This window comes from Cydia strobilella, chromosome 9, assembly GCF_947568885.1.
Source record: "Cydia strobilella chromosome 9, ilCydStro3.1, whole genome shotgun sequence".
Classification (NCBI taxonomy): Eukaryota; Metazoa; Arthropoda; class Insecta; order Lepidoptera; family Tortricidae; genus Cydia; species Cydia strobilella.
Window position 1 is genome coordinate 8,567,215 of NC_086049.1, and position 19,584 is coordinate 8,586,798.

The 19,584-nt window shown below is 38.4% G+C and overlaps 2 protein-coding genes across 4 annotated transcripts; both read right to left on the bottom strand.

Annotated features, from left to right (window-relative positions):
• Positions 1-1,242: 1,242 nt before the first annotated feature.
• Positions 1,243-11,059, bottom strand: LOC134744227 (inositol polyphosphate 5-phosphatase E). Of its 3 annotated transcripts, none has more exons than XM_063677966.1 (10): positions 10,271-11,059; positions 9,369-9,488; positions 8,455-8,583; positions 7,795-7,952; positions 4,947-5,219; positions 3,725-3,825; positions 3,190-3,315; positions 2,690-2,804; positions 2,251-2,389; positions 1,243-1,546 (listed from the first exon to the last, which is right to left on the bottom strand). In XM_063677966.1, the coding sequence occupies exons 1-10, from the start codon at positions 10,912-10,914 to the stop codon at positions 1,432-1,434; spliced, it is 1,920 nt and encodes a 639-aa protein (XP_063534036.1). In that variant the 5' UTR covers positions 10,915-11,059; the 3' UTR covers positions 1,243-1,431. The 3 variants fall into 3 exon arrangements, with proteins under 3 accessions (XP_063534036.1, XP_063534035.1, XP_063534037.1); XM_063677965.1 differs by having other exon boundaries at positions 2,251-2,398; XM_063677967.1 differs by lacking the exon at positions 9,369-9,488 and having other exon boundaries at positions 2,251-2,398.
• Positions 11,060-12,412: 1,353 nt separating this feature from the next.
• On the bottom strand, positions 12,413-18,337 carry LOC134743954 (uncharacterized). Its single transcript, XM_063677586.1, has 4 exons — positions 18,205-18,337; positions 17,110-17,240; positions 15,101-15,230; positions 12,413-12,570 (listed from the first exon to the last, which is right to left on the bottom strand). The coding sequence occupies exons 1-4, from the start codon at positions 18,257-18,259 to the stop codon at positions 12,413-12,415; spliced, it is 474 nt and encodes a 157-aa protein (XP_063533656.1). The 5' UTR covers positions 18,260-18,337.
• Between the last annotated feature and the right edge of the window lie 1,247 nt (positions 18,338-19,584).

The window sequence follows — 19,584 nt, forward strand, 5'->3', positions numbered from 1 at the left end:
ATTTGTGCGATTATGCACTATAAATAATATTCAAAAATTAAATATTGCGTTGTAAAATGAGCAACTTATTAAAAAAAAATAGTTTTTTAAGTAAATAAACTTTGTACTAAATAACCTCTGTAGAAGTTCTACGTTAAACGATATTGAACCATGATTTTGTAGTTCATTTCGAATTTTTTTAATAATACCTATATAAATAGAATATTTGAAGTACCTTTTGCCCCTTTTGGTACAGAGAAATTTATTTTTAAATAAATAATGTAATGGGTTATTATTAAATAAAAACCCTTTAAATATCAAAGGACCTTGATACTACTAATAAATTTGTGCATACCTTAAGCAAAATTGTGCATTAAGCTTAATTTCTAAAGAAAAGAACCATCGTTATGTATATTGTTCCCTACATTCAGAATGACAGATATTTATTACAATATTAACTAAACAAACATAAACTCAAATGTGACTGACACCTTGATTTAAATACTGATATAAGATATTCGAAATATACTTAGCCCCGTAAAAAGTTTTTGAAAATATTCTAACATTCATAATTGCCTTATTAAAATAGTGTCCGAATCAACAGTTACAGTTTAGACTTACATTGTTACGCTAAACTGCATTTCAACTGCTTACTTGTATCACAAAGGTCCGTCTAGGTCTGGCTTATGAGCCACTTTTAAAGTCGCTCACAACGGGCTTTACCTACTCGTACAGATGTAGTGCATAGGTAATTGTTTTCCATCGTATTTTCTCGGAAACGTTCGTATTTGTCATACGTATCCAGCGTATTGCTGCGTAAGCGTGTTGTTGCGTTCGTGTTCGTTTTGTTCGTATTTGTGTACTTCAGGAAACCTCAGTACTTTTTGTACCGAGACTGTCTGAAATAGCAACACACTTTGGTACGTTTCCGTGAAAATACGATGGAAAATAATTATGCACTACATCTGTAAATCCCGTTGTGAAGCGGCGGGTTTCGTTCCTTCCATTAAGTACGTTTAGCACGCTTTCGGTAGTCAACCAAATACAGTGCTCTGTTAAAGGTCCGAGGCGAAAAGCTCACTTCATTTAGCCTAGCTTACCCGATACGGGCATTCCACGAGAATGTCGCTAACGTAACGCCATTCTTCTAATACTTCTGAAAATGCTGATAAAGCGATATTGGGTCTGATAATATGCGGATTTCCTTCAGAGAAGGGTCCTTATGCTTCATTTATTTATTTATTTATTTAACCATGACGGCTAGCAAATTGTCAGTATATTCTCGAGAGTTACGGATTTGATTGAGGTAGCTGCCATATGAAAAAGCATCACGTAAGCGACATTCTCTCGGAATGAACTTATTATAGACCCGAATCCGGAGTCAATGTGGTTCAATATAAGCACTCAGGTGGTATCGGCCGTCTATTTTAGTAAAGCAATTATGTGTTTGGGTTATTGTATGGCGCAGACGGCGGACGTGCCGGGCGCGTGGTCGAGCACCGCGCGGCGCCGCTTGATGCCCTCGAGGTACACCTCGCGGTTGAACAGCCCCGCTGCTAGGGGGACCCTGGAATTTTGGAAACTTGTGGTGATTGGTAAAGCAAATAGGTAATTACTACAAAAAGAGATTTTAAGTGTAAGAAGAAACATGTTTTGAAATTGACATCTGGCACTGTAATTATGTTGACAATCAATTTAGGTCACATAACTAATACTCTTTGCTAATTAATACCCATAAAACTCTTTGCTAACCACAACTGAGTTAGGTATATGCGCTTTTTCAAAAACACATTTTTAAAGTGTTATGTCATGGGGAACCGTGCTGATATTGCAGGCCTTATGTCGTCGCAGTAAGGTATAGTTTAAACTTAAACGTCGGTACCGGGCTACCGCGGCGAAGCGCGGCCGCAAGTAAGCCCCACACCGGCTTATAGTTGCTGATAAATACATATCAGAGCAGTCGAGACACGCACTCTAAAACCTTGACAATAAAGGCGTGTTCAGATATTTGTGAGCACCTTGGCCGCTCCGATATATCTGATGGTGATGGCTGAGTTGAGTTGTATACCTCGCAGTTCAACCTTGTCACCACTGATAATAAATAAATAAAATAAAATAAAAAGCTTTTATTTCAGGCATTTACCCATATTGCGTACAAAAATTAAATACTACTTAAGAACTAATTGACACTGTAAAGGGGTGCCAGTCATGTTTATATGTAATAGCATTGCCGACCTTATGTCGTAGCAGTAAGGTATAGTTTGTACTCACACGTCGGTGCCGGGGCGCAGCGCGGCCGAGAACAGGCCCCACACCGGCTTATGGTCGCTGGTACATATCGACTGCACAGAGTTGTATAGTTCACACTTCAACCCTGACTGGACTGGGACTGCGCTCAGACGGCGTAGACCTGAAATCACTGGAGCCCGTCAATTTAAAATTTAGTAGTGCAGGAGGTAAGGAAAGAAAGGGAAGGTATAGGCGGACAGTGAAGGGGGTATAGGGGGATAGTGAAGTTCACCAGCCTCCAGCCAACTTCCGTCCTACTTCAGGCTGGGAACAAGCGTCTCATTGTATAAGAGGGTTTGTACTACTAGGTTAATTTGATTGGACAAAAGCTGGGCTAAGGACTAGGTATGTGCAAAGTGCGTGGTGTAAACATACTCGTAGCAATAGAAACTAGGAAAGTGTATAACCGGTAAATATTCACCTGAGAAGGCCGAGGAGTTCCCAGTCATAGTCCTGGCCTTAAAGAGTATCCGATCGGTGTAGGCCGGGGCGCGCTGCTTGCTTGAAGTATCGAATTGCTGACTTCCCGGATCGTACTGTAAACATATATTGAGTCGGCTAGTAGAAATTCAAAATTCCAATCTAACTTTAAGAATTAAAGATTTTTGTCTAGCAAATTTCAAAGTTTTAAACCCTAGGAATCAAGGGCCTAATTATCGCTACGTATGAATTAAACTATCGTAAAATGTGTCCGGTTTCACATTGAGAGTTTTTGCAGATTATTTTATACATCTCTTCTCTTCTAGACTTAACGAAATCCTGCCCTAGCCCTGTGATACAATCATATAAGTGTAGCTGGGTAAATTAGTATTCAGAATAAGTTAGAAGTCTGACCTTTTCACTTAAGGAGAATATCGCATTATCATATAAAACAAATAGTGGATATGACTGTATCTGGGTTGGGTTGTGTATTTTGATTACCTTATAGGTGGGCGGGAAGGTAATGGGCGCCTCTCGGAAGTCCCTGAAGGCCGCGCCGTCCTCCAGCACGGCCGTCAGCTGGTCGGCGTGCAGCAGGCCGTGCGGTAGGTGATGGGGCAGCGGGAACTAAAGCGAAACAAGTTAATACATCGCTGGATATAGGCAAGGCTCGGAAAAACGGCAGTTGTTTTTTAAATATAACCATACATTAGGACCTATTTATAAGTTTAAAATGTTCGTTCAGTCATTGGGGCATATTCAATCGTTGACATTGGTATAATGAAGTCTCTGTTGAACGGAACGGGGTTATGTTTTCTGTAGGAATTGTTGTCTCCTGCTTGGGAATTCAATTTAGATGTGTTGTTTCTCGTCCGTTGAAATGTTTTTTGTTTTTATAATATTTCTAGGTAACTAGAAATGTACAGTAAGTGCCGCAATTTGTAGTCAGCGACTAATTGGGTATCCGATCACTGATTAGTCTGCTAGTCAGCCAAATCCATAGTTGGTATATCACTAGTAGGTAGATACTACTTACCTCTGTCTGCTCGATCCACTGTAAAACAGCAGTTCTCGGTTCACCCAGTCGAAAATTTAGATCACCACACCAGAAAACGTAATCAAAGTTATTTGTTACATCTGGAAAATTACAAGTAAACAGGTTAGGGTTTCTGAACACGATATTATACGGCGTAAAATAATATTATATGGACATTCTTACACAAATTGACTAAGTCCCACGCTAAGCCCAAGGAGGCTTGTGTTATGGGTACTCAGACAACGATATATATAATATAATAAATAAATAAATAAATATAAATAAAGCCTTTATTACTGACTTATTTTTAACAATAAAAAAACATCTTTATATATATATTTCACTTATTCTAATTTGTGTTTCTGACATCCGGGACGTTTTCATTGTCAGTCTGCCCTTTGGCAAAGGCCTCCCCTAGAATTTGCCATAACTCCCTGTTCATGGCTTTCCTTCTCCATAATGGTCCAGCTATTCCTCTAATTTCGTCCTCCCATCTTTTCTTTTGTCTTCCTTTTCTCCTTTTCCCATCACGGGGGTACCAGACAGTGATATCTTTGGACCATTTGTCTTTCCGGCTACGAATCGTGTGCCCCCGTAATATATAATATATAAATACTTAAATAACTAGAAAACATCCATGACTCAGGAACAAATATCTGTACTCATCACACAAATAAATGCCCTTACCGGGATTCGAACCCAGGACCATCGGCTTCACCGGCAGGGTCACTACCCACTAGGCCAGACCGGTCGTCTTACACAGTTTCAGTAATAGGGTAGTTGAAAAATGTTTATTAATGGTCTCAGTCGATCAGGTTTGTATTGAGAATCAAATGTCTGTATGGGACCCATTGCCTTAAAGCAATACAAAAGTCTCGAAACGCTCCTAACAAAGTCACGATGTAACGTCGCTATTGCTTAGAAGCCGTTTCGACGTACGGAAAACAAGGAAATTGCGATTCTGGCACTGAAATGTTGCGTTTATGTACGAGTATATTGTCGCTATACAATATTATTTTTAATAAAATGTAAGGAATCGAATCGTACCATTATTTTGTTCCTTTTTGGATGTTTAAAAAAAACTAAAATTTTATTATTTTCATGTTCCTTTTTTAAGTTTTCAATTTATTGTGATATATGTATTGCTCGTTTTCTATCTATTTAACAAGATTTAGTTATAAAATTCAACATGTGTCAACCCTATTATACTGCTTGGACATACCTTTACTTTTATGTCTGCACGGCAAATTCTTCGGTAAATCAATAGCCCTTATAATCCTCTTGATATCCGAGACTCTCTCCTTGACCTTTTCCTGGTGCGCGGTCAAGTGCGCGGTCACGAACAGAAAGGTCGAGCCGAACAGCGCGAAAGAGATGGCCACAGCACCTTTCGTTCGGAAGGCGGTACCCGGCCTTACGGACAGGCTGGCGTCCTCTGGTAGCGAGCAGAACCATATCAGATCTCTTCTGATGAATACTGTTAAGTGGATTGTTCCTGTGAGAAAAAGATCAATTAATTAAATAAATGTCATCATGTCAGTGAATTTAATTTCCTAACCAAACTGTTTTCAGCAGAGACAAATTTTAGAAAATCAAATTTAAGAATGTCCGGTAAGCTTTAGTTGTCTAAAAGATATTTATAACGGTCCATAAATAAAATGAAAAATCCATTTATTAATCGGTTATTCATACTACCTACTCAACTTCATAAATTATGATGATTCAAGATTCAATAAAAAACATACTTCCCAGCGATACCTATAGTGGGTCAAGCAAATCTTGTCAGTAGAAAAAGGCGGCAAATTTAAAACATGTAGGCGCGAAGGGATATCGTCCCATAGAAAATTTGAATTTCGCACCTTTTTCTACTGACAAGATTTGCTTGACCAACTATACCTATTTCTTACGGTTCAGGTTCAGTTCGGCTAGGTTTTGAATTCGGAATACCTATAAGGGCCACTTGCACCATTAACTAACCAGGGGTTAACCGGCTAAACCTGGAGTTACCATGGTTACCAGTACAATTTGACAATGGGTTAACAGTTTAACGGGTTAACCCTGGGTTAGTGGGATGGTGCAAGTGGCCCTCATAGGGTAGTCCTTATTTCGTCAAAGTAATATTTTTTCCCCTCACTAGCTCGGAAAGTTGTCGTTTATCCTTCAATACAAGCGGGGAAAAACGCGTTTTATCCACTAGTGGGGAAAGTAATTTGACCTTGGATGGAGCGTGTTTAAGTAGCTTGACAGATAACAAAACGTAAAACGCTCATGATAATGGTTCGTTCGATTATAATTATCATTAAATAAATGGTTTGAGAATCTAATAAAAAATACCAAATTTAGCTTTATTTAATGATTTTATGTCATAAACCTTAAAATTCCATAAGAAACGTTTCTTTTTTTATAATGATGTTAAATATAATTCTGAACGCACAAGTTGAGTCGATGCAATTTTAAAACGCATCGTTGACATTTCATACATTAGAAATGTCAACATTGTCAATTTTTTTTTTACTTAAAACCTTTTCTCACCGACTCGCGTAAAAATACACAACTTCCAGAATTTTCTGTTATAATATCGTAAAGAAATGAGTGATTCCAGTGACGACGGTGATCTAACTGTGGATGTTGCACTTTCCTCGCTATAGTGAGGTGAAAAGTTTTGTGTTACACACGGGCGCAAATGTATTTTACTTCTCGTGTGTTGAAACACTCGCTACGCTCAGGATTCTATTTTAGAACCACTCGCTTCGCTCGTGGTTCACCTATAGAATCCTTTCGCTTGCTCGTGTTTCAATTCTACACTCGCGGGTAAAATACAACTTTGCACCCTTGTATAACAAATAACTATTCTACGCTTAATGTAAAATCTACCACTAAAAAACAAATGTAATTTTTTTTCAGAATTTTTAGCGGTTTCACTCATATGTCGCGCAAGTGACTAAAAATACGTGAGTAAAACCACTAAGTTAGCTAAGCTATTTTAGGGGACGCTACCGCGCTTTGAAAATTTGGACCCTCCGACGAAATAAGGACCACCCTAACTTATAAGCATAATCTAATCGGACATTCTAGCGGTTCTTAATCAGTCGATCTTGCCTTAATTAAGTTGGTGAATTCGGTTCGTTGTAAAGGGCTAAAGAGACCGGTAATTAAAACTGATACATTAAAAAACCGGACAAGTGCGAGTCGAACTCGCTCACCGAGGGTTCCGTATTTTTTTAGTATTTGTTGTTAATAGCGGCAACAGAAATACATCATCTGGGAAAATTTCAATTGTCTAGCTATCACGGTTCATGAGATACAGCCTGGTGACAGACAGACGGACAGCGCAGTCTTAGTAATAGGGTCCCGTTTTGACCCTTTAGGGAACCCTAAAAATCGACTACTAAAGGGCCAAGGCTAGATAAAATTAAACAAATATTTGACATTCATTTAAGTAGAACCTAGATTATGCATATAGCTTTTTAATGTTTGGTAATAAATGTTATCTTATAGGTAACATTGCACATTGCTGGACCGACTTGCATTTATCTGCTAAGAGCACAAAGTTAACTTTCCTTAAAAGGCATTTGTATGTCTATTGTTTGATGTGACATTAGGCATCTCATTGTTGCCAAAAAGAGACCAAGAATACCTCTCTCTTTCGGCTTCCATTATTAAGAGTAAGTGCTAACAGCGACACTCTTAACTAACCATTGATGGACCTTATACATTCGCAATAAGGTTTAAAATATGACAGTTAAAAGCGTGGATATCGGCACACAATCACAATCGAAATGATGATTAATGTGTTTATGATGCGATCTAGTGTGATAATTGTTGTTTCATTTATATTAGACACATGCCGAGTTTGTATAGGTTTGTATATGGGTTCGTATATATTATATATGGTTACCTCAACTCACCTCAACTACTTACTTAAAGGTTAGTTTTTAAAGCTTAAAGAGATTTCTTCAAATTCTGTACATGAGGATAGATTTAACAAAAAAAATTTTTTAAAATAAAAATAATATGACATGAAATATACTGACTAAAAAAACGTTTTCATTATGTTTAAAGTGTCTTACCTAAATAATAAGAGTGAAGAAGCAAATGTGACGGTCCTAGCACCTCTTGAATTGTTATTTCCCACTCTGTCCGCTCCGAATATGACTCCTGAGTGCCAATGGCGAATATGTCTGGTACATGTTTCACTTGGTTAGGGAAAATAAAATCGGCTAGTTCTCTGAAATTTTAAAATGTTGCTTAACATTGCTGAATTATTTTATTTCTAACTATAATATCGTTCACTGCAGCCAATACAGAGACGTTTAAAGAGACACTTTTGAATTGTAATCTCCGTTTAAGAACGAAACGCCAGTTGCACCATCCCACTAACCCGGGGTCAACCGGTTAAACCGTTAACCCAGTTTCAAATTGTACTGGTAACCACGGTAACTCCTGGTTTAACTGGTTAACTCCGGGTTAGTGGGATGGTGCAAGTGCCCCTAAGTGACTTATGAAATTGCCTGTAAGTGGGGGATCAATAAAAAATGTGCCCTTTTTGAAAGTTAATACTAGTATGTAAATTGTATCCTCTGTTGGTGATCCTAATAAACAAATAAAGAAATTACTACAATGTTTCGTGAAGATACAAGAGTCTAGTGAAAAGGCAATAATTCTGAACAGTTTAATACTGCCCTTTCACTAGACAAATTTAAATATTTGACTAAATCTCATGAACATACTTGGGTGGAGCTTGGCCATTCATATTCCATGTTCCCACGAATATTTTCACCTCCCTTTCTGGAAAGACGTGTTCCAACTCAGCAGCACCCAGAAGGGAGTGGGATGCTAGTCGCCCATACAAATAATTCCTGAAAAACATTATGTAGGAATGAAATAAGAAATAGTTACATAATAATACAGTGTACGGCCTAGGTGGCAACCAGCGGCGCGTTAGACGACCAGCGTCGAGCGTTCAATGGATTTGACTAGCGTGTACTGAGGCCACTCGCATATGCTTGCATTTGTTTGAGATGATCGCCTCGCCAAATGCCCGGCTGGTCGCCGCCGGTCGAGTGGCCTTTCAGTTTGCATATTTTTATTAGTTTCTTGTTAGTTCTTAGTTCTAAAAAGTTAGTTCTAAATTTAAATATAACTTAACAGTACTGTACCTACGAATTCGAACCAGCCTACATATTTTACTCGGAATTTTAAAGTAGGTACTGAGGATCTTTGAATATTTTTATTTATTAAATAGACAATTATTAAAGGCAATAATAAAATCCATGCTACTGATAAATAGCATAACCAAACCATAAAACACAGAATGAGGCCTAGAAGCAACCTAGGGTAATTGCGCTAGTTTTCGTCCAGCTCTAATTTTCGCCCACTTGGCGAAATATGAATATAAACCTACCTCGCCGCACAAACTTGGACTTATTGCAATCCTTAATGTCTAAACAATAGATCTATCTACATAAAAAGAATATTTCGAAAATAGCAAATTAAAAATGAAATATATTTGTTGCTAGTCCGTCAAGTGCAAGAAAACTAGAGCTGCATGGAAACTAGCACAATGACCCTAACTGTTTATAAAAAGAATTATAAAACCATAAAGCACATAAAGCTAGCATGAAGAATAAGGCATAGACACAACCTCTCCCTCGCCTCCTGAGTGGGAATGAGCCGAAGCACCTGAGCAGCGAGCAGAGAGTTGCGAACCAAGCTGTCTGTGCTACCCGCACGGGAATGAGATCTGGTTATTGTTGACTTTGTCCTGTATGAAAAGTTACGATGTAAGTATCAATATAGCGCACACCATATACCTTTACCAGTTAAGTATTAGTTTACATTGTATGTAAGTAAGCATCAATGTTTTTTTTTTGGATCTTGACAATAAACACTGCTCACTAAATTTAGAGCATTCTATCTATCTATCTATAGATAGAATGTTCTAAATTTAGAACATTAAATCTTACTTAATAAATATAATTCTAAATAGACCAAGGAAATGAACACCTTGATTCAGGTCTGCATTGTTAATCAGCAATTCAGCATAATTACTTAATAACTTTATTACAAGAGAGAGTTAAAAAGCTGTGAATACAAGAAGAACTACCTTATGAATGAATGATTTGTCAACACATTTGCTGCGCCAATTAAATAATTAGTAATTAACCATACTTTATATCGGGTCTTTCAGCCCGGTGCAACAGTGAGCGTGTTAAATGAACCTTCTGATTGCATTAACTCTGTCCTTTAGAGGGCATACTTTTTTATTGATTTGTCAGAACAATTTTTTATCAATATTTTTTTTTATTTTATAAAAGAAGATTTATAATATTTTTGTTTATTTTGGTTTATTAAAATGTCAAATACTTAAGTTGTTCCTTGTGGTGTTCCTTTTTTGTAGTGGTTCGAAATAAAGATTTAATACTTAATAGAGTACCTACATTTCATTAAAATCACAAATAAATACTTAACAAATCCTGACATACAAATGTGAACAGCACTTTATAAATGTACCTTATACAAATAAAATAATAATTTTTAACTTACCTTTTTTTGCGATCTAAGGAACTGCTTCTATCACTTTCAGGAGATGATGTATGAAACAGTGGTTTGGTGTCATTAGATATTAAATGATCAACTGATAATCTCTTAACAAACAGTTTACTCTTTGGTTTTATGCCTTCAAAGGACCCTGAATGTTCAAAGTACTTTCGAGGATCTTCATTCTTCGGAAACTTAACAGTAACTTTTGGTATTTCGTCAGACTTAGTTTGTGACACTGAGTTTTCACTATAACTATTGCTAGTGACTGGGCTGCATGGTCTGGAATTAGTGTCAGGTTTTGATTGTGCTTCTACTAGACTCTTCGGCCGAGATCTTCTGAAGAATGTTTTACAGCACTGAGGATTGGTATCGTCGTCCTTGTGAGAGTGATCACTGCCTTGGCTTGTGTTGTTGCTAAACGGCTCCGACGCATTCTTGTGGTTATCGATAGACTCCAGGCTCGTATCAACTTGTAACTGACTATGAGCAAGGAATGGGTCGGCCGGGGAAATCGGACGAGACGTCGACTGAGAAAACTCATCATTGGAATCTGTATCGACATAGCAGCCAACTTTGGGTGACTTTTTAACGAACAACCGTTTCCGTAACGACAGCTTCTGTTTGGTTTTGGTGGGTGAGGTGGTCATATTGTGTTATATGCCACCAGCACTATTAATTTATGTTACTAATTACATTTTATATAAAATATAGACAACATAACCTACATCACTTTGAATGACATTTTGCGCTACGGAATCTGTCAAAATCCTGTGATACGTTCCGAAGTCGGCACATGCTTGTCTGTTTATAAAATAAATATTCGTATAATCAACTGCACTAATTAAGTTCAATATATGTGATTAATTTTACATTTATTCATAAACCAAGTATTGATGTGCATAATATGACATACAGTTATGCATCATAATAGTTGTTATGGAAACCGTAGCGTAGGCAGCTGAGCATTAAAGCGATGACCCTTCATGGTGCCATGTCAAAACGGTACCTATTATTGTTACATTTGTTACCCACCAGTGCTTGGTGGGTACATGAAGTTATGGTGGGTAACAATGAACCCCGCCCCGATGCCCGAGGACGCGGTGGAACGACATAGCAATATCACTTGCTCTCTCTTACGCAGAACTGCGTTTGTATGGGCTCTAAAGACTTCACTGATTTTTGCGATTTGTAGGCGCCATTTGCTAAATACTTCTCCCGGCCAACCCCATTAAAATCCACACTTGCTATCGGGGCCGATGTCGGGCCCGACGTCGGGCCCGAGCAAGAGTCGTTTTCCGTTTCACGGAATATTACATAGTATAGTAGCTATAGACATGAAACCGAGCGACCAGGGGTAAGAGAAAGACATATTCATGTACCTATATTGACAGGTTAATGTATGGCAGCATAATCCTTTTTCTCTTTCACTCTTATAAATTTCGGTATTTCGCCACTTTCGCCATCGCCTCCTACCTATGCTGCCATAACCCGACCATGAAAAAAAAACCGGTCGGTGATAAGGACAAAGCATGGCACTATTTTCTCTTTCCTCTTATAGGAATCGCAATAAGCCTATCTTTCTCTATCAAAGAGTGTCAGGCCCTTGGAATATTAGCAGTATCAGCACATCTCAAACAATATTTGATATCCACAATAAAAAAGGAAAAAAATATATTAACATTTAATATTTGATATGTAAAAAATACTTTGTCTCTAATAGGGAATATTACGCGAAACTCTGCGTAGGTGGTGCCACTACCACAATCTGAGGGTGTATCGCGAAAGAAGAAAATCTAAATTTCGCTATCTAACATTTCTGTCACTCTTGCATATTCGAGCGAAAAAGAGGCAGGCAAATTTCGGATTCGCGTTTCCTGGTAGATCCTCTGTAAACAAACCGCCTTGATGCATCAATGTCATATTTTATTATCTCTGAAAACTTTTCAAAAACCTGTTAAAGGTACAGTATGTATGAGTTACTCTATGGTTTACTAAAAAGGCTAGTGCTGCACTCTAGTGGCAGAACATTTCAGTAATATTCCCTATTGCCAAAAATGTTCAATGTTTGATATTTTTTGATATTTTTGGATATAAATGTGGAGGTCTGGATAAAAATTTAAAACTTTTTAGTTGTTTACTAAAATATTAAATATAAACGGTAATCGCAGCGAGAATGAATAACAATAAGAAACTAATCTGAATAGCCGAAGCTCCGCCGCCAGTTCCAGGAACGAGTAGGTTGTCTCCCACATATTCCGGCGTCGGTGACAGGCTACCTCCCACCACCGACTGGATTCCATCACCTATTGAAAACATATAAAACGTAGTTCAGTAAGTTTACTTTACTGTACCAACCCATTGCAGTTCTTTTACTTATCGCACGTTAAGGGTCCTCTACACGATGGCCCAGCGTAGGCCAGTCCAAGGGACACATTTATGCGTAAGAGGGAGCAAGTGATATTGCTATCTCATTCCACCGCATAGCTGCGTCCCTTGGACTAGCCTACACTGGGCCATCGTGTAGAGGAGCCATTATATCGAATACAATTTTTTTACAATGGCAGGCATCAGTTGAAGCTGCTATTTTTTTTGTAACGAGCAGACTAGCCGCCTGATGGGAAGCGGTCAATACCGCCCATGGACAAGCAACATCAAAAGAGCCACTTAAAATGCGTTGCCGACCCTTGTGAACCCTGAATACTTGCTTCTTGAAGAACCCCGTGACAAGATGACTGATCGTTTTTGAGTATTAACTTAATGCTTTAGAAGGTGGGTAAAAACCTTTTTCCATGCTTCTAAACCAGGTACCAGTCGCTATTGCAGAACCTTGTATCAAAGAGGATATAATATTATAGAGCGGTACTGTCATAGTCAGGTATCCATCTATTACGGAATCTTTGCTTGTGTCTACACCACTACTAGACTGTAAAGTAGCAGGGGGCCTAGCCAAAAACCATCAAGACCGATCGATGGAAGATCGAAGAACGCCAAACGAATAGAAAAAAATCTACCGGGAAGACAGGGTCGGCAACGTGCATGTAACACCTCTGGAGTTGCAGGCGTCCATAGCATAGGCTACGGTGTCTGCTTACCATCAGGTGGGCCCGTCCCACCTGATGGTAAGCAGACACCGTAGCCTATCGTAAGCTTGTTTGCCACCGACGTAGTATTAAAAAGACCGGACAAGTGCGAGTCGGACTCGCCCACCGAGGGTTCCGTACAAATGTAACTTTTTTTTTTACAAATTTATAGTTTTCAGATTTTTCCCTGTACTTGTAATGTAATACGATATTACTTGCCAGATTTCATAGTTCTAGGTCAACGGGAAGTACCCTATAAATTTTGATTTCCTTGAGTGTCGAAATATAGGTACTTTTTTGCGGCATAAGCGGCCGTAGGTATCTTTTTTTGCGTTAACTTAGTTTGATTTATTCACAGCTTCAAGTGACTATATCTGCGGTTTTTTCAAAATCGGTTCCGCAACCGCAAAAAAATTAACGTACGGCATGCTTTATAAGCGCACGCACTTAAAAGACTGAAACCGCAAGAAAAAAAACTGCAGTGCGTTCTAAGCCAAAGGCGGGATTCTATTCTACCAGTGTGCGGCACTGTGCGGCACTGTGCGGTACAAGCATTTTTGTACGGAATATGCTTACAAAACTGGCGTATAACCGCGATAATCGAAGTTCGCAAATTGCGGGCATCTTTTTCTATCACTCTAATTACGCGTTCATTGGAGTAAAAGAGAAAAATCCCCGCAATTTGCGAATTTCGGTTTTCGCGGTAGCCCCCCTGATGTTCATGAGGGTCATTTTAGGAAAGCAGCTTAGGATATCTTTGTTCTGTTAAAGTCAGGAAGTTTGTTCTGTTAAAGTCTGTGCAAAGTTAGCGGTGGACTAACAGACTGCAGTGTAACGTTGTCGGTTAAGGGTCCCCGGCAAGCTCAGTTCTCCATACAAACGTAGATCCGCTCTCATTTTTAAACTACTAGCTAGATTGCTCTGAAACTTTGTACTTACAACCGGATAAGGTATATCTATGTCTGTAATTAGTTTAAGTAGCTTCAGATACCATAGTTAAAAAATACAGCGAATTTAAGTTTTTCATACAAAACTTGTTTTTGCTCTATTTCGCTTGTTTTATAACTCCGTTTGTATGGGAAGGTGAAATTCGGCCGAGCTTACTGGAGACTTGTTTAAAATGGCGTTTTCTAATTTCTATCAACGATTGCAATCTTGACTAGGCACCCTAGTGTTGCAGTAGCGACTACTAGTAATTAATTAATGGGGATATTAGATTACGTATTCATTACAATAATTAGCGCAGGTTCGCTAAGTGCTCTAGGGAAGTTAAGCTTGTGCTATTTCGGGCATATTGCCAAAGTTTTTATACTTGCCAACTATGGACGAAATATACACGAAAAGCTTACAGCATCCTTAGAGTACAGTACAATGACGCTTTGCGAATTCTGACCAAACAACCACGGTTCTGCAGTGCGTCAGCGATGTTTGTTGAAGCCAGGGTACCTGACTTCTTTGCCATTATTAGAAACCGAATAGCGTCGTTCTGGAACAGGGTACGCATTTCTAATAATAGGCTTATTGTGACAGTAAATGAAAACATTTACCAAAATGCGTTTTTCCTGCATTGGTTGTCCGCGCATCAGCAACCGAACCGTAAGTAGTTTAGTTTTTTAGTTTTTAGTGAGTTTTATTTTATTATATTTTTATTCTATTTTATTTTTACCGTATTTCTTTTTATGTTTTATTGTATTGTATGTAATGGGTCTATTGCCTGAATAAAGAAACATTCATTCATTCATTCATTCATTACCTATATTGCAAAGGTCGTTAGTGCACGCTCGATAATAAGTGCGGAATGTGGAGTCGGTAATGTCGTGATTAAGGAAATCAGGGGTTTCCTCGCAGCCTCTGATGAAACTGGCGACCTCTCCTATAGGATCCTGGAAAATGTATAGGGTAAGTCAGCGAAGTTACTCGTAAGAGCCCATCTACGTGCTCACTAGCGCCACTGGTAAATAATTGTGATTATTTAAATTGAACAATAGATATCAAAAAAGGGGGGCGCTATGTACTGTATTTTGTATTCAGTTACCTTTTGAATACATTATAATATACTGGATTCGTCAATCTATGCGTCCAGATAAAACGGCTGTTTTTGTGTTGAGTTCATAGATCGACGAATCCAGCAACATAAACACTAGTTTGATGTATTCAAAAGGTACTTAAATATACATAATTTTTAAGAAAAAAAACCGACTTCAATGGGGGATGCCGCTGAAAGTTCACTTATTGTTGATGGTGCACTCTTAGATTCCAGACAATGAAATGAAAAAGACAGTATCTTTTGCCTAATTATGTAGAAAAGGAGGTAAAACCACCGACTTTTCTAGTAGCATTTCGTTTTTGTAAGGGTCGCAGTTCTAACCTAACCTACTTTTCTGTTAGCATTTCGTTTCTGTAAGGGTCACAGCTCTAACCTAACCTACTTTTCTGATAGCAGCAGTTCTGTTCTGTGAGAATCGCAGTTCAAAACACACCCACCCACCTAACCCACTTTTCTAGTAGCATTTCCGGGTCCGGGTCTGAGTCCGGATCCGAGTCCGGGTCCGTGTCCGGCTGTCCGGGTCCAAGTTTGGGTCAGAGTTCGGTCCGGGTCCGGGTCCGAGTTGGGGTCCATGTCCAGACCCGGGTCTGGGTCCGAGTCCGGGTCTAAGTTTGGGTCTGGGTCCATAAGGAAGAGAACAAATCGCCAAACGTGAACTATGTGTCATTGAAGAGTTCCATTCTGATCATCATTAGCAGTTCCACTTCATCAAATGTCACTATTTAAAATGAAAATGCTGGATTTGTTGATAAAAATACAAAAATCACTATATGTATGCCGTTCACATTTGAGGAGTTCCCTCGATTCCTTATGGATCCCATCATCAGAACTGCTTTTTTGAAAAAACGGAACCAATCTGTATGTATATAATTATAATCAAAAAAAGAATTTTCAAAATCGGTCCAGAAATGACGGAATTATGGAGTAACAAACATTAAAAAACAAAAGAAACACAACCGAATTGAGAACCTCCTCCTTTGAAATCTTGAAGTCGGTTAAAAATACAGTACATAGCGGCCCTCTTTTGAGCGCTGGCGCTAGTGAGCACGTTGATATGGGCTCTTAAAAACCGCTACAATCACTGTGGTATGGGTAAGCGCTTATACTTATTATATGATCTTATATATAATCTCTATTTAAAGGCGTAGACAAGATACCAATCGTTAATGCTCCGTAGCGAACGAAACGCAACTATCTCTGTCGCACTAATATGGAAGAGTGACAGATAGAGATAACTACGGCAACTACGCTACGCAACGGAGCGTCAACTGCATCTGCTTTAGGAAATTTGGAATTTTTGACATGGTACGGGACTGATAAAAATTGTAGAAAAATTAAGTACCTAGACTAGACTAATTATAGGATTTGTCACTAAATTAGCGATTCATGCCATCTTGTGGGCTACAGCGGAAGCATAAACTTCACATTTACGCCTCGCGCCAAAAATCTGACGCAATCTGACCTATCTGACGGCTCCTGTGTTGCCCCCTATATGCACCATATTCCAAGAAACAATCCCAAATCGTTGATCTTTTAGGCCCCATCGGCACGAGAGCTTAAAAAGCATTGCGTGTGCGACGCACCCATAAGTAAGAGCGAGAAAGCGATATCTCTTTCTAGCGCAACGCTTTTTAAGCTCTCGTGCGAATGGGACCTTAACGTACCTATGATTTACAGAAACGCCTAGAATAAAAGAATAGCAACCATCGGCTTACCATGAACTCCTGCCGCATAATGGTACAGTATGTGTAGGGGCAGTCGACAGTGCGCGTGTCGTCGGTCACATCCAAGCACGTCCGGTCTGTGTCCACGGATGAGAAAGAGCAAGCGTAGCACCTTAGCTCACCTGCAGAAACCATAGCTGATTAATAAAATTGATTATAATTTATAGACTGTTAAGCCATTTCCGTCAATAGAAAAAAGCGGCAAATTAAAAAAACCGGACAGGTGGAGTCGTACTCGCCCACCGAGGGTTCCTGTACCTTTTAGTATTTGTTGTTATAGCGGCAACAGAAATACATCATCTGTGAAAATTTCAGCTGTCTAGCTATCACGGTTCATGAGTTACAGCCTGGTGACAGACAGACGGACAGTGGAGTCTTAGTAATAGGGTCCCCGTTTTTACCCTTTGGGTACGGAACCCTAAAAATGTAGTCGCTAAGTTTTTTTCGTCCCATAGATAATTTGATTTTTTACGGCTTTTTCTACTGCCAAAGTTGTTTGACCGACTATACAGTGTGGAAAAAATGTATGGGCCCTGGAAGGAAAGTGCCTTAAAACCTCAAGCTAGCCAATTTTACTTAAAGGAAACATTCTTTTATTTTTATAAAGAAACAAAACTGCATTCAAAGAATTTTATAATTCGTTTGTCTCGCCCGGGATTCAAACCGACAAAAAAATCCAAAAAATAAACGTTGGCTATTTTATTGTATTTGTTGTGACTCGATGCAGTTAATGTTAATGATAACACTTCTCCAAGAAACATTATGTTTTCCACCCTGTACTGTATATTAGAATGAAAACCGAAGAGACGTGCATGGTGTACAAAATCAGAGCTCCGGTTTTGACAACAACAATACATAGAGGTATTGGTCGTTCTACGTAAGTAGGTACTAGTACTAGTTAGATTAAATACAAACTACCTACTAAAACATTACAATATGTATGTATCAAACAGGAAATAATAAAAAGGAAATTTAACGCTTTTTAGCACAACTATTTAATCTCCTTATTTCTTTTATCTAAATGTATTTATTTACGTATTGTATATATAACATTAAAAAAACGAAAATCACTAAAGCTAGACTTACCCATGGATTTTCCCACTAGCGCACAAAGCACTAACAAAACAACACTTGTATTCATTGTATTTCTTAAACAAATACTTAATCGATACTGAATGCATGTGATTTCCCGCTATCTTTGTTATCAATATGGTAAATGATAATCAAAATCAAAATGCGGACTTATATCAGTCAAGTATTAATTGAGCCGGAAGTAAATATCGTGACGTATTAAATAAGGTACTTATTAAGTAGTTTTTATCTAGTCAGCCCAGCGAAGGAGAGCGGCAAACGGCACTTTGCTACTGACTTTGATTGTGATATAAAAATAATATTAAGTACTTTCCGTTTTTGCAACCGTGAAACCGTCCGTTTTTTCCCTGCTAATAAAACACCTAACACATCAAAAACAAAACGGGATTGTGCAAACCGTAATCGGACTACGACTTTTTGAATTCTTCTTTGCGTATAGGTTTGCCTATTTTGAAGGAGTTAAGCATCTGTATTTAAGAAGAAACATAGTATTTATGCTGTCGCAAGAATTATTTTATAATTATCAAGATTTTTTTGATCAACCTATAATTGTTTAAATGCAATTAATTTATATACCTTTACTTCTTAATATTGTATAAATGTTATTAATATTGTGATATTTAAAATGTTGGCGTGTAACTCTGTTATTAATAATAAATTTAATTTAATTTCATTTCATTTAATTTCATTTCATTTCATTATCATCGACTTGCCCTACAGGACAGGTATGGTTGACGCGCTGCCACTAAATAATAAGCGGACTCCACGAGGAACTCGGAAAAGTCGGAAAGCGGTCGAGGGAGACAACGGGGGACCCTCGCGCGGGCAGCTTTCTTGCTCAAAGGCTTGCTATCGCGATACAGCGCGGGAATGCTGCCTGCGTGATGGGCACCTTGCCAAGAGATCAGGGTTTATTATAGGAATTTTTATTTTTGTAGGTAGGTTTAGTTTTAGTCGTTTTATTTTATAAGTAGTCATAATTTTGTTTTATACAATTAATGTAAATGTTATTTATCATCTTTTAATAAAGCTTAAGCTTTTACTTATGAGCTTATGACATAAGTGTGTGTATCTAGTTGTGGTAATAATTATACACTATGTCGCGTTCAGTACGAAACAAACGAAGACCAATGAAACCAGTGAATAGGCTGTTACTGAACCGGTGAGCTCCATCTTAGGCCCTGTCTTCACTTTCCATCAGGTGTGACTAGGGCCAATCGCCGATCAGTTTATAATTAAAATAAATAAAATAAAACATTTATTTTCGCTGAAGCTAAAATACATAGGCTCCTTTATTATTGGCCTTCGTTTGATCCATATTGAACGCGACATCCTGATGTATATTTAGTCAACATCTAATTCTACCCAAAATTT